The 24,127-nt window shown below is 33.1% G+C and overlaps 5 protein-coding genes across 5 annotated transcripts in view; 3 read left to right on the top strand and 2 right to left on the bottom strand.

Annotated features, from left to right (window-relative positions):
• LOC142341552 (uncharacterized) overlaps positions 1–19,220 on the bottom strand; it is a 90,266-nt gene extending 71,046 nt beyond the window's left edge. The window contains exon 1 of the mRNA XM_075392575.1: positions 18,117–19,220. The gene's annotated coding sequence lies outside the window, so the exon portion shown is untranslated. The remainder of the gene's footprint in view (positions 1–18,116) is intronic.
• Positions 1–24,127, bottom strand: part of LOC142341558 (late histone H2A.1-like) — a 305,796-nt gene that overhangs the window by 238,282 nt on the left and 43,387 nt on the right. The gene's annotated exons all lie outside the window — the stretch shown is intronic.
• LOC142341259 (somatostatin receptor type 5-like) lies at positions 6–806 on the top strand. The gene has a single exon (XM_075392178.1). It carries the CDS (start codon positions 6–8, stop codon positions 804–806), a length of 801 nt encoding a protein of 266 aa, XP_075248293.1.
• On the top strand, positions 4,394–12,588 carry LOC142340843 (uncharacterized). Its single transcript, XM_075391585.1, has 2 exons — positions 4,394–5,484; positions 12,498–12,588. The coding sequence occupies exon 1, from the start codon at positions 4,496–4,498 to the stop codon at positions 5,471–5,473; it is 978 nt and encodes a 325-aa protein (XP_075247700.1). The 5' UTR covers positions 4,394–4,495; the 3' UTR covers positions 5,474–5,484; positions 12,498–12,588.
• LOC142341257 (uncharacterized) lies at positions 8,665–13,485 on the top strand. Its single transcript, XM_075392177.1, has 2 exons — positions 8,665–8,695; positions 12,489–13,485. The coding sequence occupies exons 1-2, from the start codon at positions 8,665–8,667 to the stop codon at positions 13,448–13,450; spliced, it is 993 nt and encodes a 330-aa protein (XP_075248292.1). The 3' UTR covers positions 13,451–13,485.

Genomic DNA, 24,127 nt, shown 5'->3' with positions numbered 1-24,127 from the left:
GGGCGATGTTTATGTTAATTTTGGCTATTGTGGATTTCACATCCGCCAGTTTTGTGGCAATTTTTATTTTCGCATTACCGTTGTCGGGTTTCAATCTTCGAGATTTGAACAACATTAGTTGCGCCTCTTTAACTTTTGCGCCCACCGTCATAATCTACTCATCGTACTATTTGACACTTCTGTTCAGTTTCGACAAATTCTTGGCGGTTATGATTCCATACAAATATCGCAATTTTGGCACACCAAAAACTAGCATTTATGCGACAGCTTTCGTATTGACTGTTGAATGTTTACTGGCGATTCCCAATGTTTTGGTTTTTCGAATTGATTCAAATTTCGAAACATGCGGTGCGGTAAACTTTCAAGTTATATCAGCTGAATTTTGGGGTAAAATATACCCAATTATCACTTCGTGTATAAATGGATTTTGCCCAGTTCTATTTGTGTTTCTGTTCACGATTGGAACTATCCTTAAACTCAGAAATCAAGGAAGGAAACGAGAGAAAACTCGCAGGAACTCGAGAACAATATCAAGTCGTCGGGATTCAGAAATGACAAGACAAATGATAGTCGTGTGCATCATGTTCGGCACTTTGTGCTTAATTGTGACAATTTGCATGCAAAATATATACGTTATACAACCTACAAAAGCGTACGATCAAGCCGTCGTGTATTTCATCTTTGCAATTGTGATGTTTGCCAACTGCTTGATCAACTCGGCCAATTTCTATATATACTTGATATATGGCAAAAAGTTCAGGGCTGATTTTATTGGACTGTTCTACAAACGAAGCGCAGAGAATTGAAGATAAAAATTTTTATTACGGTCAAATGTTCAACATTGTCCGCTGTTCAACATACAAGGCAACTATTATGCCAACAGAAGCTTTTGGAAACAATTTCTTCAAAAAATTACAGTAACGGAAATCAACTAATTCGATGATAAATTCAAGAGTTCAGTAGTCTTTTAGTCACAGTTTCTTCACAGATTACAGTGAATTGGATAGTTAACATTAGTCAATTAATTGAACAAATGATGATAATTGTTTCTCTGATGATTAAATTGTAACCAGAATAATTACAACAAACATGGTCGGCAAAAAAGATTTATGATACGTCATGAACTGCACTTAATCCTGCAAAAACGATCACAAAACCAAGAAAAAAAAACACGACAAAAGAAAGCAGAATAATTTCATGATGGTCATTTCATTAAACTTCTCAAGTCATAGAGCCCTGTAACTTGCATATCAAGATTCCTACTATTCAAATAATAGATCTTTGTTTAAAAATTTGTCCTAGAATTGAACTAATTTATCAAGAGCAAGACATTTTTCTAAGTGAATGGGCTAGGAATGATTAAAAATTATGCGAGCAATTAGAAAGCATCATGTACAATAGATTTAGCAAAAATTTAAATAAAAAGAACCCGTAAAAACAAACAAACGTTCTCAAAAGAAGATGATGCATAACGTTCCTAAGAAGACAAAAGAAGATATTGTGATCTCATTTTTCAAAATATTTTTGATACTTTTCATTTCAAAATAAAAACAACAAACAACTACCCCAAATTAGCTCGACATTTTCGCAAAATGTGCCGATTTTCAATTTAGCGAAAATTGATCAAAAATGAATTTTCATTTGATATCTTTTCTTCTGAAATTCGCATTTCATGTAAATTACGTAGTGCTAAGTCGGCATAATAATATGCCGACATACAAAAATTCAAAAATTGAAACTGATTTAACAGCGCCGAAAAATTAAAGGTCAATTAATTATCGATTGAAAGCTAGCCAAAAGGAATTTCAAAGCAAGAGTGCGCAAAAGTTTGGCTGTGATAAATCCATATCAAATCTCACAGACCGCTGCTGTCCTGCAATTATTACTGTTTACCAAAAATATATCACACCATTTTTTGTGCCCTGATAATTAATAAAACTAAAATCTCACTAATCTATCTCATTTTCACCGTTTACAACTTTTGCGTTCATTTTAATAAAAAAGGCGAGGAAAAAAATTTGGTACTCCTTTAATCGGCACAGTTATAAATCAGCACACCTGTACGTCACCTATTAACAACGTTTCTGGGCATGAAATGTCAAAATTCTATACTCTACTTTTATGGTGCCTCATTTACCATTAAACGCTACAATATTTTTGTGGACCGTTTTATGGTTATAAATTCTGCATAATAGATGCTGTTCGGTTATCATTGAAATTATTCTAAAGGCCAGTTTTGGATTCTTAAAATGACAAAATATAATAAATTCACTTTTATGTTAACTTATGTTTTATGTCAACATAAAACGTTACAAAAATGTTTATGCACCGTTTTATGGCTACAAAGTTTTCATGAAACATGCTGTTCCTGAAAACATCCAATTTTTTCCATTTTTGAATGAGATCAAAAGTTCGGTTTTATATTTATAAAAAACCAAGAAAATCAAAGTTTATTTTTGTGTTATCTTAATTTACATAAGACCCCACAAAAAAATTTTGTTGACCGTTTTATGATTACTAATTTTCTATAAAAAATTGATAATAAAATTATCCATTTTTGCGGTGATATCGCAATTAAATTAAAATAGACAGTTCTTTTTCGCAATAAACTACCAACAAAAAAATTTCGAGGTGAATAGAATAAAATGGAATCTTACTAGCCATATAACGAACATATACGTGAAACTGCTAACCATAAAACGAGTAATTTATGGTAGGGCCCACTGTTTCATTCATATATTACCATGGGATGAAAAACTAATGCTCCCCTTGGAACACTTATTATCCATAAAACGCACAATATGAAAACTTAGAAAAGATAGCAGGATCACAAAACGGAATTTCGTAGGGATTTTTATGAACCATAATTGGTCCGTTTTATGGTTAGTAAGTGTGGTCAAACCGGGATTTTAATTCTACTAGTTAAATAAACTTAATCCTATTTTACCAGCAATTAATGGTTATTATCGATTAGACTACAACACAATTCAATCCCACTTTACCAAAAACATTGCATCAATATTGAAATGTTATCTGTTGCATAATAGATTTGATATCAACATCATACTATCTATAATTCATTTTGTTAAACAGAAAACGAGAAAATAGCCAACTAATGCCGAACAATTGTTCTTAACTCCCTTACTTGGGGCCGCTTTGGTTGTAGCTAGCTTGTAGGAGAAAGGTAAGCTTCAGCACAATTAGCTTCCTTTTTCAGCAAGGGGTTAGTAGTTGCGTGTTAAAAAAGTTTATAGAAAACTACTAATATGAAAAGTGAAAATGACCCCTTAGTCTCTTTTTCTTTTTTTTTCTAGAATTAATTGCCGCCAATTTTGTTTAGTTGATTAAAATTTGTAATGGGAACAATATATATCACGCAAAAATCATTAAATCAAGTCTAAAAATTCAGATTGGTAAGACAAATGCGATCTAGCAAAAAATCGCAATTAAATTGTTTATGCTCGGGTTTTTCTCTGTGTTATACCTAGTTCGGATGGAGCACGGAATCACCTTCAACCCAAGGATTCAAGAAAATTGAAAAAAAGGAAGATCGACGATGGAAAGTCTTCTTTCAAGAAGCCTTAAATTAACAATTCTCTGATCCTCTTCTTTCTTGTGATTTCTCTTTTAAATGCCCAAAATATGCATACATTCGATTATTGCCACTTTTTATCGTTTTCTCTAGGTCCTAAGTGTAGATACCGTGCGCATTTCGGGCGAAAAAATTGTTTTTCTATAAGTTCAGGCAAACGGATATTTCTTAAGTTTTTCTAAGAAGAAACTTAGAAAGAACCGTTTCAGCCGAATGATTATCTCGTAGGAGCCTTATAATTGGAATGGTTAAATTGCAAGAGAAGTGTAATGTCAAATTGTTATCTTGTAAGAACACTAAAGTCGAATGGCTAACTTGTCAAAACTCGTTAGTTGAAAATTAGTCAGAAAAAATTTGTAAGGCAATGAATCGCCTTGTAAAAACTTGTAAGAAACAAGCAAATATTTTCAAGTTAATCATCCCTACTCGACCCCGTTCATACACAAAAACAGGCGTCTTCTCACTTTCAAAGGTGGTACGAGCATTGCATCTGATTAAGATTAAGTTCGCGAAATGATATCAATATGGCTTCGGAGTCATAAATTTCTAGCTGAAACATCCAGCTCCAGCTAAACTGATTGCCAGACGAACTTTCTGCCTTCTTACGTTTTTTTTTTGAAATTTATAACAAAAGGGCACAATGCAAGCCCTGATCAAAGCGAAATTTTAATTCCTTCAAGACCAAAATGTCATAGTGGCAAAATCAGTCCGGCATTTTCTTTGAAACGAAAACAAAAGCTATTGTTGCATCCCTTGAAGCTTTCATTTTGATCCAATTCAGAGCCCAAAAGATGATCAGAAGGAAAAAAATATCCTTAGAAGGACCCTGAGGTGCGCAGCCCGGGCTCTAACTTGCGATCATTTTTCGGGGTCACTAACACGTTGAAAAAGAGTGAAAAAACTATGAGTGAGAATTCGACAGAAATGTATGATTACATCCACTCTAATCTAGAGTGGTTTGAATTATATCCTGACATATTTTTCATCATTTTCCTAATCGAAATAATCGCAATATTTATCTCAATTTTTGGATGCATCGGAAATATTTTCATTATATTAATAATCTCACAGTGGGAAAACATAAATTCTGGAGCCACTTTTATGTTGATTTTAGCCGTTTTTGATTTTTTATCAGCAAGTTATGTATCAATTTTCAATCTAGCATTGCCTTTGCTAAATTTCCATATTAGAAATTTTAACAATTTTTTGTGCGCTTTCTCAGCTTTCGTTTCGTCATTCGCAATTTACACATCCTACTATTTGACCGTCTTGTTTAGTTTGGACAAATTTGTAGCTGTCATGTTCCCGTTCAAATATCGCGAATTCGGAAAGGCCAAAACAGGAATCTATGCTACTCTTTCTGTTCTCATGATTCAAATCGCTTGGGCGATTCCAAACGTATTAGTGTTTCGAATTGAGCCATATTCTCAAACTTGTGCAGCTATTCATTTCGACATTCTGACTAATCAATTCTTTACCGTTATTTACCCAAACGTGAACTTTTTCATCAACGGAGTTATTCCCGTTCTGTTTGTTTTCATATTCACTTTTGCAACAATTGTCAAACTTCGAATTCAAAGCAAGAAGCGAAAAAATGTCCGTGGAAACTCGATGGCTGGTCGAAGGGATTCGGAAATGACTCGGCAAATGATAGTTGTGTGTTTTCTGTTCGGCGCATTATGTCTCGTAGTGACAGTTTGTGTGCAAATCGTTTACGAGATTTTTCCACGAAACGCTTATGACCAAGCTGTTTTGTATTTCTTCTTCGCTGTTATAATGTTTTGCAACTGTTTGATCAACTCGGTGAATTTTTTCATCTACATGATATACGGCAAGAAATTCAGAGCTAATTTTATAGAGCTATTTCGAAGCAGAGCTTAAAAAACAATTTGGTTTTTATCTCTTCATCTAAAAACAAGAAATGCTGTAACCTGTCGAGCCCTTATTTTAGACATGTTCATCCATCAATTAATTGAAATAATTCATCCCATCAAAATGCTTTCCCTAAAAAATTTTAAGATTTCTTGAGATCCTGAAAGAGAACGATTAATCTTACAAGTTTTTGTATTCTTGTAATGTTTTGTCTCTTAAATTCTTTAGTCTCGCACGCGATAAAATGCTTTTACAACAATCTTACAAGTTATCCTAAAGACATCGACCAGGGTTATAAGATAAATATTTAATTTAAAAAGGATTTAATCGGTTATGTGCGTTTAGACATAATGTTCCGATGTTAGATAAAAATGAATTGTTAAAGGCAAAAATATGATTTGTAATTCTTGACTTGATGTATTCTCAAATTAGGTAAGAACTAAATAACAGTCTTTTTTCAAACGAATAAATAAAAATTGAACTTCGTAAAAACATTTCACAATTACTTGAAAAAGAAACGAACAATAAAACTGCGTCGCGAGCAGAAAAGACAACGATTTGGTCAAGTAATAATATAATTTTGTCTAACAAAAAACAAACGATTTTGAGTTCAATTTCAATCCATGTTTCATAAAAAACATCAAACACTAAGTTCCTTTAAGAAACAAAACCTATGATTATCCAGCTTGGTTAACACCTACTTAAATCGTTTAAAATAAGACACCACTAAGTGCGATCATAAAAAAATCTCACCCAATTGCCCTAAGACCCCTAAACCATGTGGAACAAATGACGCCGTGAAGACAATTTCATCGGCAGGGTCTTTGCTCTTCGACTTCTCGCGTCGTTAGAGAACTAAATGAGTAATAAAACCAATACGAAATTCACAAGAAAGCTAATATTACCGACTTAAATTATTTTGACGGTAACTGAACAAAGTAAAACTCCATCTTCCTCCAAAAAATAAACGTTAAATTTATCCGACTACTCATTCTATTGAGCCCTTTAGTATTATAGCGTTACAAAATCAATGCTTTAATTCGACTCCTTATGGCCATCAATAATTTTTTTTAAAAAAAAACAGTATAGATTAGACACATACATTTCAGGACAATTAGAAGTCCTGAAATACAATCCAAAGAATTCATCAAAGAAAAACTTGAATATTGTTGACCTGAAAAAAATCCAATCGAAAATTATGAAGCTTGTACGGAAAAAACTTTACTTTAATCAAAGAAAGACATCTAAATTAAAAAATGCATTTCGAATAATGATCGATTTAAATTTCTGTAATGCTGAAATTTCTGAAATTCAGTCAAAAATTAGTCAAAGAAATCAAATCGAACAACTCAGCTACCTTGGCAAAGTTTATCAAAATTTGAAGAAACATTGAGTCAATGGCGACAAAAATATTGGATATTTTTTGAATTTTCGCGAAAAATATAACTGAATAACTCTTCGCCTCAAACCTTCTCATTCTCGAAGAAAAAGCAAAGCTTGAAGTTTTAATTTGTAACTTTTTATTTTAACAAAACTTTCTTTCAAAAAAAAAAATTCTTCCATTCTGTCATCCAAACAATATATTTAAAACGAAATTCATATGCTAAAAAAGAATTGAACGTTGCAAAGGCTTCATCCCATTTTAGAGCTGAAGCGACATTCAAACTTTATGGCTAAATTCCAATCCAGTTATTAATGAAACTCTCTTTTTTCTAACTTTTATTAGCCGTCCGAAAACATACAAATTTGATTAAAATTACTATATAAAATTAATGGTTATTGTTGAAGCTACGTTAAATAAAGCAAACAACAATTTTTTAAGAAGACGTTTGTCAAACTTTTTAATTGTCTTACTTTATCTACTTGATTCTCCAAAAAAACGAGACAAGAAAAATATCAGAAGCTCCTTTCATGAGATTTCCAAACATGACTTTTAAAGGAATTATTTATGAATCTCAGAACCATTTACACAGAATCAGATATTCGAGAGCTAAAGGACGATTCAGCACAAACAGATTATGAAGAAAACTTATTCGACAAGAAAAGATCAATAATCAATCCAACATTAAAGGCAATAATTTTAAAAGTTAAAAGTCAAGTGTCAAGTATCAACACTATTTGATTTGTAGTTTCAAAAAGAGATTTAATCTTATCAAAAAAGAGGTCGGTGACTGCTTCGAATAATACACAACGCACTATAAATTCCTACTGAATTTCGAGATAGGCTCAAAATCAATTATCTTTAACTTTGCGGATCTCAATTTCCCAAATAATTCTCAAGATTTGAGAGGACACTCGGTTATGTGTGTTCGCGTTTTAATTGTCAACAAAACCTTTGTAACGATCATAACGTGTAACTTTAACAAAACAGTAACTTCAACAAAACTTTCAAGAAACAGACAACTGTTGTTGAAAATTCATCAAGTAACATTTTGGATGGTTATGCGCTCTATGAGGTCACCCGATATCGCAATACAACGAAAAAAAAAATCATTTCACTAGAAACAACAAGAACAATTCTAAAAGTGGAAGGCCCACTACCTTCTGGACCCATAACTTTCAGGACTGAATAGCTAGAGTTAACTATTATATTAATAATGTTACAAATGTGAAAATATACGCCAATTTAAACAATCTACGAAATTAATTAAATCAGACATAGATTTTTTAATGTACCTACCAGTATACCGAGCAAGTTACATCAAACGAAATAGGCCAATATAATACAAATCTTTAAGAAAACTGACGTTCTCATTGTGTAAAGGAAATCATTATTATTTGAAAAATTTGTAATAAAAATTAGTTGGAAACATTCAGAACATGACAATTTTCAACTATCAAAAGCTTTGCACTATTTTGTCAAGCCAACTCAAAATCCTTTCAATAAAAGTTCTTAACAAGTCAGCACAGAGTTCAATATCAAAAAGAAAAGTAGTGAAAATAGCCTGCATTTAAATGTTTAAAAACAGCTTGTGATAAAAAATTATCATCATGAATAAAATTTCAATAAAAATTGTCGATAACTTTGAGGAAGCGTACAATTTTTTTGAAAACCAACAGAACTAGTCATGAAACACAATTATCACTCATCTAAGTGTCTGTATAAATTTTTTCAACATATTGCAGATTAAATTTAAAGAAAATTGCTTACACCGCTGTGAACAGAACTTTTATTCTCATAAATTACAGTGAACAAACAAATGCCTGCTTCTACCTTCTACATTGACAAAGGTTTGCTTAGCCTAGTAGGAGGTAGAATTTTCAAATTATATACAAAATAATATCTTTCGGTAAAACTGATTGTACAGCAATGAACTTTTTGCGACAATAGCACATACTAACTTGAATTCGAACAAAATTAAAGTTTTTTTAGGATTTTCAAGAAGAGATCAATCTATGCACTGTCGTCTTTTTAAAAAGGTTACCTCGAAAAGGAGAGGGAACAAAATTCAAGGCCAAAATTTCGGCAAGAAGGCACAATAAAATTCCGGCGACAACGCTCACTTTATGCCTTGACCGTAACAAAATTTTTCGAAATCATTTAATCAACAGGAAAAATGCTATGAAGCAAATCTACGGGCATACGAGAGGTTTTAAAGCTATACAGTTGATAAATTATTTTTCTAACCCCGAAATTATTTTTCTCAAGGAAATTGGTTAGCAAAAGTAAATGACAGCTCAGTCTATTTAGTTTTCAAAGCAATTCGTTCCCATAAAAAAAGAAAGCGAATTCTAGATCTTTAAAAAAAAACGTTCAAAAAGCACTTTAACGTGCTTGAAAAACTTAAAAAATTATACCTTTAAAAAAACGCAGGGCAAATGCTGATTTGCAATACAAAAAACTGAATTAAATAATGACATGAAAGTTAGCACTAATACAGCGACAAAACAGTCAGCAGAACCCACGATCCTGAATGCGGAAAAATGAACGAACAAATATAAAAACAATAAGCAAGTTTCTCTTTCCAAGTTCTAGTGTTTTAGGAAAAACTAATAATAACATCAGTTTAGAAAAATGTCCACTCTATGCATCCTTAAAGTAAAGAATACAATAACCTCGAGGGAACCAAACACAGAAAAAACTTGAAGAAACTGACTAGCATAAAGTTGAAAGCCAGTGACTTTAAACTGAGAAAACCTCATAAATACGTACCGAAATCCTTATACACAGCATATAAAAAAACTTTTAAAGTCATAAACTACTCATTAGCAGTTCTAATGGCTGAAAAGGGAAAACAGAACTACAAGTGAACGCAAGATGTACACAAATATTTAGAAAACATAAGGTATCTCAATAAAAAATCGTTAGCCAAAAGTTGGAGTCAATAAAATGACAAACTATAAGCCGCAATAGAAGGTGAACTAGAGCTTTTATACCTGAAACTAAGCAAAGCAGCGCAACCAAAAAACAAAGCAACAAAAGACTATAAAAATAACAACTTCAATTTTTGAAAGAATGCTTCGAAAACATAATACGACTGCTATGAACTCAAGCGACTAATTATATTCATTTATTCCTAATTAGGAACTTCTGAAACCTGTCACAATTTTGAAAAGGACAAGAAAAATGTGACATTATATAGCAAGAACTGAAAAACTCGCAGGCACAAAGAGTTTAAAAAGTGAAAACAGTGTAAAAGTCACAGAAAGGAATAGCTACGGACTGAAACCTTAGCTAAGAACAGAATGTATTAATTTTGAATTGAAACAATTAAATCGATAACATAGTTAATAGCAACCTATCAGACCTGCCCCCCTTGAGATTTAACCATAAGACAATAAAAGTACAACAAACTATCGCAAAATCAAAAATTCACAAATAATTTTTGAGGAATAATAGTGTCAAGGGCATGAAAATCGGTAGCCAGGAATTATGAACATTAGTCAGGTTCAATTTCACAAGCAACCAATGAGACCTGTCATTAATTATATATAGTGATAAGACAACAGAAAAAATGGCAAACTCGACATATTCCTAATATTTTATGATAACACTAGCTGCCCGCTGATGATTTCAAGCCATTTCATCTAAACAAAATACCAATATTCATCACACTAATAGCACTGAAGATACGAAACAGCGAAAACAGAAGTCAAACTGAAGCACCTAAAAAAAGCTTTCGAAAACAAAGTTTTGTGCAAATGCCTCAATTCCTTAAATTTCTCACTCTACATTAAAAGGAAATTTCAGAAAAATAACGCCTCAAACTACTCTTTTTCGCTCCTTTCCCTTTTGAGTTAAACGTAATTTAAACCGCCACTATAATTGGACTTCTCATTGACGTGGAAAAAACCGAAAAGAATGTGAGCAGATCTTAAAAAAGACAGCGCGACCATACAATCCAATTACTTTGGATTTCATTAACAATTTCTGATCAATCCAGCAACCTCACAACTGCATTTCAAAAAATAAAATTTTAACCACTATTGTCTTCACCGCAGCACTCAAGCCAATGCGTTGACGAATCTGCATATCCAAAGTCTTCACAAGACTCACAAATCTATAAGGAGTGGTTAACAAAAATTAACAAGAGTTGTCTGAAGGAATCAGTTGAAACAGGAAAAAAAAACATTTGTGGTTAACATGAATTTGCCCAAATTTTAAATAAGATGGCCTATGTACGAACGTCAATCCAACAGATAATGTAGCTATAGGAGTTATGGTTGAAGGTTTCCACCACGTTGATGGCAAGTTGGAAAATTTTACAGAGAACTTCTTTGTTTTTAAGTTTTTGGCAGTTTCTTGGTGGTTTTTAAGTTTTTGGCAGTTTTTTGGTGTTTCTCATTTTGCATGAATATGCTATAATGAAGTACAAAATAGATTTGTTTTGTTCAGCGACTTACATCTTTGATAAACTTTCTGACATTCTTTTTCAGTTGTTTTAAGATAATAGGCCACGTCCATAGGACTTATGTTCTAAATTCTTTAGTGTTCATGTTGTTTTTAGGAATTCAGTTTGAATCGTCTTTGAATCTGTTCACAACTGAAACTCTGGAGGTAGTGAGAAGCAAGTTCAGGGTGAACGATGAAGCAATCAATGCAAAACAAAATATTTTAAACGCTAAACAGGAGGTTAATATTATTCAGAAACACCAATTTTTATCGCCGGTTGTGATAAAAAATAAAACTGCGTAAATTTTAAATTTAATCAAATTTTTTCTATTACGGTTTTGGTTTAAAAAATGATGCTTCCTTTACTTGAAATAAATTTTTTGTGTACAAAAAATCATTCCAATGACTAGCTGCAATAACCTTCCTGTTTGAATTTTATCCCAAATAGTAAAGCATGTAAGGTGATATGCAGGTCAAAAGAAACTCACTTTAAGAAGCTCTTTAAATTTCAATATTTATTTTGCCATATCCGGAAAATTTCGTGCCCCAAGTTCTTTTGCTTTTAACATGCCTAATACATAAAAGCAACAACGTAGTATGATGCCGCCTAATTATTAGCAGCAAAAAATGACTTCTAAGAGATACCCAATAGTTAGCAAAAAAGTTTGCAAATGCTTAATTCTAAATAATTAAGTCAGTTATACTCAGCAGTATGTGAGAAAACAAACGAAATACTTAAGCCTCCGTGAAGCAAAATTAAGGATTTTTGAAACTTTTGAATCTCAAACAGATGATAAATTTTTCGAGAGGTTAGGTAGAAAATATTACTCTTTTATAGTAGTCACAAAAAGTAATGGCTAGTAACGTATATCTTCGCCTAGTTCATTCAATTCTCATAGCATTTGGTTCCGATCAACGGATTAGCAAAAAAGTGGTTTTAATTATTTTTCAAATCATGGAGCAAAAAAACCCAATTTTGTAATCCATCCGGCAACACCCCAGGATGTGCTTTATATCAGTTCAATTTTTGTACCTTTAAATAATCACGGCAACCCTCAAGCCAATGTTTTGATCAATTTCAATATCCAAAGGCTCCACAATACCACAAGATCTATAAGGAATCCGGCCAAACAAAAGACATCAACAAAAATTAGCCAAAGGAATCAGTAAAAAATGGCTTTCGTTCGACAGAAATTTCAGTCACGAATGGTGCGAAACTTTGGTTTGAATCTACTGAAGATATACTTTCTGCCAGAAAAATAATTGAGATAATATCAGCAGTAATTGCAATTTTCGGTTGCATCGGAAACATTTTTATCATACTGATCATTTCAAAATGGGACAGCTTGACTTCCGGTGCAACATTTATGTTACTTCTAGCAATTTTTGATTTCTTTTCCGCAAGTTTTATGTCAACTTTCAGCCTCATTTTACCTTTCATCGGTTTTAATTTGAGAGATGTCAATAACTTCTGGTGCGCTTTTACAACATTTTCCACATTTGCAATTTACAGCTCTTATTACATAACAGTTCTGTTTAGTGTCGACAAATTTATAGCTGTTATGTTTCCATACAAGTATCGGGAATTTGGAAAACCAAAAATTAGTCTTCTGGCTACAGCTTTAGTCGTTCTTACTCAAATGGCCTGGGCAATTCCGAGCACTATGGTTTTCCGAATTGACTCTAAATTCAGAACTTGTGGAGCGGTGTATTTCGACATTGTAGCTGCTGACTATATCATCATAGCATATCCATTAATCAACTTTGTGATAAATGGAGTTTTCCCAGTATTCTTTGTTTTCATGTTTACGTTCGGGACCATAATCAAACTTCGAATTCAGAGTAAAAAACGAGACAGCACTCGAGTTCACTCGTTGGCAGGTCGCCGAGATTCGGAAATGACTCGGCAAATGATAGTCGTGTGCTTCGCATTCGGAATTTTATGTCTAGTGGTGACAACTTGTGTGCAAATCATGTACACAATTTATCCAGAAGACGCTTATGACCATGCCTCAATGTATTTTTTGTTCGCTATCACAATGTGCTCCAACTCATTAATCAACTCAGCAAATTTCTACGTGTACATAATTTTCGGAAGAAAATTTAGAGCAAACTTTTTGGCTTTGTTCTGTATTCGGACTCCGAACAACTAGAGTTTGTCATCAAACTGTACAAGCTTTCTATGAAGCATCCCTTTGTTCTGCGAACAACATGCAAAACAGTATCACAGAATTCTATATTTTGCTCAAATTCACAGATTTTATTTTAATTAATATTCACAATTTTTCCAATCAAACGAAAAGTAAACGCTGCTGTACATCAAATTTTTACACAATTCCGACAAATAACGATTTTATTTGTCCAAAATATCAGTATTTTTTGTACTTAATTTCACTTATACCAGGATTCGAAAAATTTCAGGTGGACAGAGTACCACTTGTGCCTGATAACCGCCAGAAAACTTGGTCTACAACTAGAAGCGGGCTCGATTCTTTTGTATCCCGCTTTAACTGGGGCATCGACTGCTGAGTACGTTAGAAAGAGTCTTCCACTTCACCAAGGGGCTCTCCAAATTTCGGCACAGATTTGATTTAACATTAACGAGTAAAATGAATTCATCGCTGCTCAAAATAATGAATTAGAAAGCAGTTTATATCACTCTAAACTCAAGGCCGACAAGGTCAATCGAAATGTCAATTTAAACCAGCAAAAATTTCGCAATAATTTTTAAAAAAATGCTTTAAAATACGCTCAAGTGAAATAAAAAATAAGTCAGTAGAGGCCCAGAAACAAATTTTTCTAAACAGGAAAAAATTGGATTTTTTTTCAACTAATCAATCAATAGAGTAGCCCATAAGCTGTGTTGAAACTGGCTACATTTTTTTCACAGATGGGTTATTTTAATAGTTCAAAAGAATAGCTTTCGTTTCATAGGTTCAAATTGACCGCCTTTGACGCACAAATGAAATCAATTTGCTTAAAGGAAAGAGAACGAACCACCAACAACGAATCAATCGAATGCAATAAAAGAGTAAAATCTAAGTCAAATTTTTATTTCAGCCAGTGCTTCTGAAGAAAGCATCTAAATTTTATTTTTACATGACAAAAGTTACGAAAGATTTCTAAAAATTTGAACAAATTTTAAACCGCAAACGAGGCTGCTCGGTAATGAGCTTCCGCACAATATGTTCCGACCCCGATCATCCAAAATAAGATCAGAATGAACTACATTAATAAGACTAGACCTTCTACATTAATAAGATTATACCTTCTACATTAATAAGATTGAGACCTTCTATTGATGAGACTGGGCCACAAGATGAATATTAAAATTAAAGAACAAAACAGCCGTTATTAAAGGCCAAAAATCAATATCTATTTAACACAAACACTTAAGAACAAAGTCAAATTCGCATCAGATAAATTCAGACAAAAGTTTATATAGGATCAGCTAAAGCATCGGATAAAAAATAGCATCAGAAGAAAACAACTTTTACGTCTCCAGAAAGCAAATGTTACCAGTCCTTAAGGTTCTGGGACTCGGTTACAAGTCGACAAAATAGAAAAGGGCAAAATACGTTTCGAAAAAGCACGCTTAAACTTAATTAATTACAAAATCTATAAAATCCTTGACAATTAACTGAAATTTTAAACGGGTTCCTTTCACTTCCATAGAAGACCAGTGAGACTGGTCAGTATCCAGAATACGTCCAGCAACTACAAAAATGGCGACAAACAAATACAAAAACAAAAACTGCAACATTAATAAAAAACGGCGTTGAAGCCGTTAACACCTTGAGGAATTCCTTAGTGCCCTTAAATATATTCAATAGTTCCCATCCTCAAATCGAATAGGAACGGATATTTATGTTGTTATTGAAAGCAGCAAAAAACAAAAAAAAATCAATGCCCAATACCCAAACACAACCAAAAATTCCACAAAGAATTTTACAAAAACACATTGTTGAAGCCGCTAACAGCATATGCTACCATCTTATGATAATGAGTGTTAGATTGAGTCACAATTGAACCTCAAAGGGCCCTCATTTTAGAGGGATTGTGCGAATATGACAACAAAAAAAGAACCACAATTGTGATTAGTTTCAACAGTTCAAAAATTTTCAAGACACCACACAGTGGCAAAGCCATAAAACAATCAGCTTCAATCTCGAAAAAGAGAAAAATTTGTTTCTTAAAATAATGAGACATGTCATTAATAAAGAAAACACCAGTTGTCAAAAGGGAAACAGGACCGTTCAGAAAGTCGACCAAACTTTTCAAATCAATTATCTCAAAGTCAACTTAACTATAAACTAAAAACAATGAATACTTTTTTTTATACTCAGAGGAAGCTATTGATACCTGTAACCATCTGCACTAAGTGTTACGATTGACAAAGATCGACAAAATGAGATAAAATATATTTATATATATATATATATATATATATATATATATATACTGCATTTTGCAAGAAAACGGTTTAGCGGCCGTTAAACAATTCCCCTTGCAGTGAAACATTCTATCGCCAATTCTGTTTCTTTTCAAAGCCAAAGATTTTCATTAGTGACACTCTTTCATGAGACTGCAAAAAACAGCAAATTCGAGCAAGAAACTTGAAATCAATTAAAGTTTACGATAACATTCTGTCAAAGACTCCAAAAAGAACAGCAAATTCGAGCTTAAAACCTGAATTCAATAACAAATTGTATTCAATAACATTTTGTCGCAGCCATCAAAACCATGAAATTTTCTCTGAAAATATAATTTAAGATCCCGAGCCTAAATTTCATGCTCTCAATAACTAAAAATGACTTGTCTACAATTAATCTTTGAGAGGAAACTAATTTGGTGTGTAATTAACTTACTTCCCGAATAGAGTGAGTCGGAACAGTTAACTACAAATACCAACAGCTCATCAAATTGCCTGAAAACAGTTTCGAAGCCATGAGCGAGTAATCCATGAACACAAAATCAATGTCAATTGGGCCTCAGTTGATCGAAAATGGGGTTGGCCATTGATGAAACCTTGATATGAAAAGTGACTTGTCTCTAAATCACACGAAAAACCCAGAAAACTTGAAAACAAAAAAAATTGAAAATCAAAAAACAGCTCTCCAATAGAATTCGAATTCTTTAGATTATGAACTTCCCGATGAGACCAAAACTACCCTTTTAAACGTGCTATTCTATTAGGACACAAAATTGTTCCATAGTTTATAGTAAAAAGCAATTTTGAAATAACATTGATGCAAATAAAACAAAAATTGAGCAAAAATGACGCTAAAGGTGAACAAAATCACAACCAAATATGAATTGTTCACAAAAATTTTCAACCTCGATAACTCCTCGATTAAAACGAAATTGAACAGAACTCTTTTTTATTTTAAATTCTACGCTTGAAAAACCTTTTAATGATACCACTAAAGATGAATATATCGATCGACCAAAATTGACTGATTAAAAAAACAGTTGAGCATATAATTCCTTCCAAAATAAAGTGAGTCGGAACAGTTAGCCAAAAATACCTGCAGCTTATCAAATTGTCTTCCAAGAGGAGTGCAAGGATAAACCAAATGTTTAATTTGCCATTACCAGTTTAACAGATAGCACAACGAATCGAGTTACAGCTATAGCATTAAAACTTCAGAATATGCGAACTAGAAGCTCATTAGTTTACTATATACCACTTCATTGACTTAAACTGAACATTGAAATTAATTGATCAGAAGTCCTGAATGTAGGTACGAGATGCAAATCAATAAGGAACAAACTTACTTTCCTGAATACGTTCAATGATTCTACAAGAATGCCTACGGACAAATAGGTTGACCAATTAGGCCCATATTACAAACTGTCTAAGTTCAATATTAATCACATTATGATATGTTGAAGGCTGCTTAGATGAATTTTATAGGAATTATTAGTATTATTTAATTTGAAAAACTATTGCGGATTATGGAAAAATGATGGTGAGAAAATGGTCTCTCTATTCAAATATTTACCAAATTGTTCCCCACTAATTTCGACGAGTTGACATTGCCCAATTCATTTTTGAGAAAGATGTCATCGTTGGAAAATTTTAGCTTCTTCTTCCCTACCAAGGTCATATAGAGGTTAATTTGCCTCAAATAGAAGAATCATAGAAGAATCAACATTTGAGGTAGTTCCATACATTCAATCTTCGTAACAATTACGAAAGACGTGCATTAAACACTTTCAAAGAGTTTCTGATTTCCCAAACATGCATTGGGTTCTATTTTTTGAAGCTATGCGATGTTTTGCTCTCAAATTTTGAAAAAGATTTCAAACCATAATGGGATTACATATTTCTTCAGAGCGCTCTCCGTTGAGCCAAACAATAATCTTTTTTGACCTCTGGGTGGATCGGATAAAAAATTGCGCACCAAAAATAACTATAAAACTTATATAATTGCTATACACTTGCGAAACGTAACTGAACAGATGTATAATTTCCAATAGTCCGTTACTGTTCGATCGATTTTTCATTAGGTAAAAAAAATCTATACATTAAGCACATTCTAACGCTTTTGGCTGCTACAATAAACTTACATAGGTCATTCCAAGCGCGGTCAGGGCAAATAGCTTCTTCATTTTGACGGATCAACTGACGGATATATTAAAGGAAATTAATGCCCTATTAATCAGAGTAGCACCTACAGTCACTGTACTTAAATAATATCAAAATATACAAGAAAAAGAAACAGAAGTTGCTCTTTTACTCTCTTATCCTGCCCGTAATTTGAGAAGAAATTTACGATCTTAGTGTCAACCTAAATCGAAAGACATTTAGCTTACCTTAGTTCACCTCTTTGCTTTTTGTCTGTTTCGAACCACCGCGTGTCACGTCTGCAAATCCGTCTTAATGTCCCGATAAATCAGCCCAAATTAAAATGAAAAAAGAAAATAGAGGTTAATACGCCCTCCCGTCACAATCAGGAGGGAGCGATGAACCCCTAATGCCCTATTGATCGAAATAATAGGGTTACGTAATACGCGTAATATTGCGTTTGTTTTATGTAATCAGGTTGCGTAACAAAGGGAAAAGGCAATGTCTTGTGAATCACTTTCACACCACCCTTTTGACAATATATAATCAATCTCCCTCGAGGAAATTAATCCCACTTCACTTTTCAGATAAAATCAGTCCTGATTGTTTATTTTTAAACAGTAACACGGAATAGGATTATTGACAGAGCAACGCCTATGGCAAGCAAGCTCATATTGATTTTAAAATTACACGTATAATCCTTTAGGTTTTGTTAAAGGTGTAACCAAAATTAGAATAAAGAATTATATTATAACTTGAATACAGTTAGGATAACGGGCCAAATTCAATCCAGAAACAAATTGAAGCTTGAGCGCTTTTAACAATGTGACGGAATTGTTGTAATGTAACAAAAGGTGGGAGTAAAATTAGTGTAAAAAATGTGTCAATTTTTCAGGAGCTGACAGTTGGGTGATCTAATTTGGAACGAACGGATAAGGATTTATAATTCAATATTCAAATTTACGGTCATTGCTAGCGTGCTGTAGTAAAACAGATTCGACCTTTAAGAACCTAAACCTAAATCCTGAAATTGATAGAAATGTTTTCGTAGATCAAAACAACTGCAGGTCTTTAATTGCGGAAATATCGATTTAAACAATTACCTTACAAAATGCGTCTTTACAATAGGTCGCTTTTGTTGTAGATTATGTAACCGGATTTTGGTTACAAAGGGGTAAAAATACCACATATGATTAATATTGTTTTCATAATTTCAAAAACGTAACGGATGTTGAATGAAAGGTTAGATATTTACGAAGCTTTTCGGTGAAATATTTCACATATTTTGAAAATATTCACATTTCGTTCGTTAACTAGTTTGAAAGCTCAGTAAAGAGTTTCAAAACTCATTTGCAAATTATTTTAAACTAGTTTACAACGCTATGGTTATGTACAAAACATTTGCAGGGGTCATTTACTTTCTAAGTGAAAGTTCAAAACTTTAAGGCAAACATTGTTCTCACTTGCTTCTCAAAGTATTCGTTTAAACAACATCATTTGAGAACAAAGTGGCCACCACTTTTCATAGCATCTAATTGCCGATCCAACAATAGGGCAATTTGTTCAACTTATAACCATTATCTCTAATCGTAACCAGTAATAACTAGGCTGCCGCCCACATCAATAGCCGCTAAATTGCCCCCCTGACAAAGGTCACAGAGATCCACGTTGGATCAAAGCTTAATCAGAATCAGAGACGCCATGAATGTTAAATTTAGATGACCTCAGGAAGCTAAACAAAAGAGATTTTAGGTTAATGTAGGCTTTATCTAGTAGTGCGCAAACATTTACAGAACTGTTATGGACCGGATACTAAGACAAAATCAGAGGGCGCATAGAGACTGTTATTGGAGCCTAAAATACTCGTCAAAATGAAAACAAACAAGTGTCAATTTTGTTTTGGATAAAACAGCTCTCATATCAAAAGTCTACGACGACAACTTAAAGAAAAATTAGAATGCCAGTCATGGCTAACGAAACAGTTTCAGAAGTTGATCTAAGAGGGGCCGAACTCGAGAAGTAACGGAAGAAAAAGATGTACTTAACCGAAGTACACTGAATTCATTAAGTGAGTGCAGCAATCAAATAATCGAGTGAGGTAAATCACTTGCGCGTGATCCGATGGTCGTAACAAAAATCGAGTAAGACAGTAATTTAGAAAAAGATAGGTGCACATGTTCCGAATAAAAATCCAATCAAACGAAGAAGCTATTGATCTGACTTTAAACAAACATGCTCACAATAAGGTGAGCATTTGATAATCGACAAAACATATGACGTGAAGAAAATGGGCGAAAATTCTGGACCAAGAACTCGAAAAGCAGTACCTATTAAAATTAACAGAACAAAATTTTATACTTAAAAAACAACACCACTCATCCCTAGACGACAACTTGAGGAAAACCAACGAGGAAAAAAACGAAAAGGGACATCAAATTCATTCACTGTATTGCTCAATTGAAACAATAAAATCTATGCATCACCAGAGAACATGTAAGTACTTTGTTATCGTTTGCAATAATTTAAATAAAAAATACCAACATAGTTCAGTTGGTATAGCATCACATCAACCACATTTTTTCAGTATCATGCAATCATTCATGTTTTAAATGTTGCAATCGTTTTGACAAATTAGCTTTTTTTGGCAACAATGTATTTTTATAAAAAAAACAACTTTACAAAAATTTAACTCTTCAATACAACTTTTCAATAATTTTTGTATTCTCGAGAAATTAATGAACGTTTTAAATTAGACGTCTAATAATTTATTTTATTAACCGAATAACTTTTTATTTAGACATTTATTTCAACAGAGAATAATTGGCTTACAATATCATTTCAACAACTATTATGGAAACCAAAAAAAGACGGAAAACAGATTATATGATCGTTCTGAAAATGTTTTCAACTCTTCACAACCTTACAAGAAAAAGAACTGCAAAAATCGGTGAAAATTTCTCATTTTTCGTTTGACAATTTTTCCTGGTGGGTTTATTAGTCATTATTTCTGCTCAATCAACAACTAATAGCAGAATTTTGAAAAATGGACATTTCAGTTGCAACAAAAGTTACATCGAAATAAAATCCACTTCGAATAAATGAAAATCTCGTAAAATCAAATAGAAAACGAACAAAATTTTCAATTATTTTATTTAAACCATTAAAACGGCACTTAAGTTGTAAACATTTTTGATAAAATGTCGGAAGCACCAAGAACTGCTTGTTGAAAAAATATGTAAATAACAAACATTTTTGAAACCAATTTTGTGAAAAACCTAGATTTTCCCAAGTCAAAAACTACTAGCTACAACGTACACAGAAACAGAACAGAAAACCAACAGCAAATATTTTCTGACTGCTTTGAGCGAAACGAAGAAAATTTATTCAACGTTCCTACGTTCACGTGTTCTCTATAGTATTATTTTCTGACGTAATAATTTAGGAGACAATTTAAGAGACCTACAGAAAATTCCAGAGCTGTTTTTTGCTCTTGAAAGGCAAAAAGCAGAACTAGAGCCACTTCTCTATTCTTTCAAGAAATTTCTATATCAAGAAATCAGCTTCTAGGTAATTCCGCGCAACAGTGGTAGTTAAAATTAGGGTTTAGAAGCCGACCAATTGTTCAGGTTTTTCAAGTGCAAGCTCGCCCGATGGATACGATAAATATCTTCAAAGGCTTACTGCTTCGCCGAGAAGCGATAGTGTCAGAAATCTTTGAAATTGTTATAAAATTGTTCCGATGCAATTCTTTATTCGACGGGGCTATTTAGGTTTTCGCTAGCTCAGTTGTACAATTTTGCTTCGTTCAACTCTCGCAAAGGCAATTGAAGACCAACAAACAAAGGAGGGCATTAATTTGTTGGTCGACAAGTTAGAATTAGTGACCAAGAAATCGGAACAGTCGAACGCAGTACATAACATAGCAATCACGAAATCTTTCGGCATAATCGTTCAATTAGACTAATATTAACATTTTTGCATAAAAACCACAAAGAATTGTTTCCTTTTCCCAGCAAAAAAGCAAACATAATTGGTATTTTAACAGACTGCTGAGGGTTTATTTTAACTAAGTGACTGTCATATCTCTGATCAAGCTACATGATCAAGCTAAGAAGACATTATCATAACGAAAGTTCATAAATTTGTTGGAAGAGGTTCATGAAAACAATTATGGACGAAAATACCTCAACATTGATGAAATTTAGAATGGCCAGCGCCCAATTTTCCACCAAAAACAATTTTTCTATGACTTTACCTAAATTTGTATCTTTCATCAGTGCACCAAAACCACTTGCACTTTAGGCTTAATAGTTCTGGACTATTTTGGGTTCCCAAAGTTGTCCCTGTTGTTTCCTTAGAAAATCGGACAAAACATTTTACCTCTTAAGACAGAGTCGAAATACGGCTCTTTAGCTGGAGCTACCCAAAATCCTACTTTTCTTTCTAATATAGGAATGGTCTTTTGGTGGCGCTAGTTAGCGTCAAAACTCAAGATAAAATAAATTTAAAAAACCGTGTCCGAAAACTTTGTTCACTTCAACTGGGCTTAGATTTGAATTTGTCCTCTAGGGTGCGTTTATTGAAGCAAAAAATTGAAAATGTTGCTTCGTGGGAAATACCAGAGGCGAAAAGCGGCATTTGCAGGCGGACAGGGTTTCAAAAGATTTCAAAACTTTTGTTATTTCATTCATTTCAGAGAGCTGAACCGAATATCGCCTCAATTTTGTCCAAATGCAGGAATTCAAAATCAATAAAGCCTTAGAAATCGAGTTCAAATTTGAAACGTTTGAGAACGCATCCGTAAGACTAAAAGCGAAATTCCAATGAAAATATTTTCCATCCTCTCGTGAAATTATAAAGTGTGATATATAAGCTACATAGTAATTATTCAACATGATTGCGATCTTCAGCAACCAACAATTCAGAGTACGAATTAGACTTCAACAGGCTATTGCAAATTGATCCTTAATCAGCAATTTTTTTTAATAGAAGTGTACACACGCCTATCAGATCCCTTTTCGGAAATCAAAAATATACCTTTCAAGCATATCGCAAATCCAACTCAGTGACAGGGTACTGGAGGTCAGAACAAAATATGCAGAAAAGATATTTCAGGAACAATACAAAATACGCTTAGTAGTACTTAACTCAACATTGAATTGTAATCAACTATTATAGATTAACAGGCCAATATTAAGAAAAATTAGCACATTATCAGAATTAATGTTTTAAAAAATCAGAAACAAATAGTAGATAAATTAAAAAATAGCTGAAAGATTACAAGAAAATAGCCGCAATAGCTTCGTAGATCTTTAGTATCAAAAAGATATTAAGAAAAACAGACAAAAAGAAATTTTTCGTTTCATTGAACGCTGAGATGTTATATTTTGATAAGGAACCTGTATAACTTACTGCTGCTTCTAGAAGCTGCACTTAATCAACTTTCAATTGGAGTGACGCACACTTACTTGACCTTAATTTCTTGAACTAATGTAGAGAAAAGTCAATTTGAGAGTGACGAAGTCATTCTTGAGGTTCAGGTAAGTCACATGTAACCAAAAACTTAATCACACGAAAGAACAAAAACCTCGCTCCACTAAGAGTGAAAATGACGCCAAGCACTTAAACCAGTTAATTTGCATGAACGAATGAACATAAAGCAAAATTAAGTGATTGTGACGACATACGGTCGTAACAAAGTCTTGACGATGAAAAAAAACATGGACAAGTCCAGACAAACAGGACAAGTCCAGACAAAATCAAAGAATTTTCAATGACTAAACAAAAACGAAGACCTCGAATGGCATGTGAATGGGAAAACCATTTAAAAACATCAGACAAAAAACTGAAAAAGCAGTAAAAAATGTAAAAGAGCGGGATGTAAAAAAATCACTGGCAAGAAAGCAAATTTTACTTCGAACACTAGTATCTCAATCTACTTTAAAAATGAACACAAAATGTCAAGTTGCAAAACCAGTTAATTTTGCTCCACATCCCGTTACGGCGTGACCAAAATCATCACTTCAGTTCGACTTCAATAATCATGAAAATGTGTGAAATCTTAAAAAAAAACATAGCTGGAAGACTCCGTAGTACATTCTTTGAGTAGCTGGTTCTGTTAAGCTACTCAAATAAAATAAGCCTGCTAAATAAATCTACTAATCATTTCAAAACGACATCAGAGGAAAGATGACAACAGAACGGCCAAAAACGATATCTGTAAGAAAATCTAACAAAATACTATCCCAAGTTGCGCCGC

This window comes from Convolutriloba macropyga, chromosome 6 (assembly GCF_964194025.1).
Source record: "Convolutriloba macropyga chromosome 6, txConMacr16.3, whole genome shotgun sequence".
Lineage (NCBI taxonomy): Eukaryota > Metazoa > Xenacoelomorpha > Acoela > Convolutidae > Convolutriloba > Convolutriloba macropyga.
Note: the sequence above shows the minus strand (reverse complement) of the source record. Positions and strands in the feature narration are given on the sequence as shown.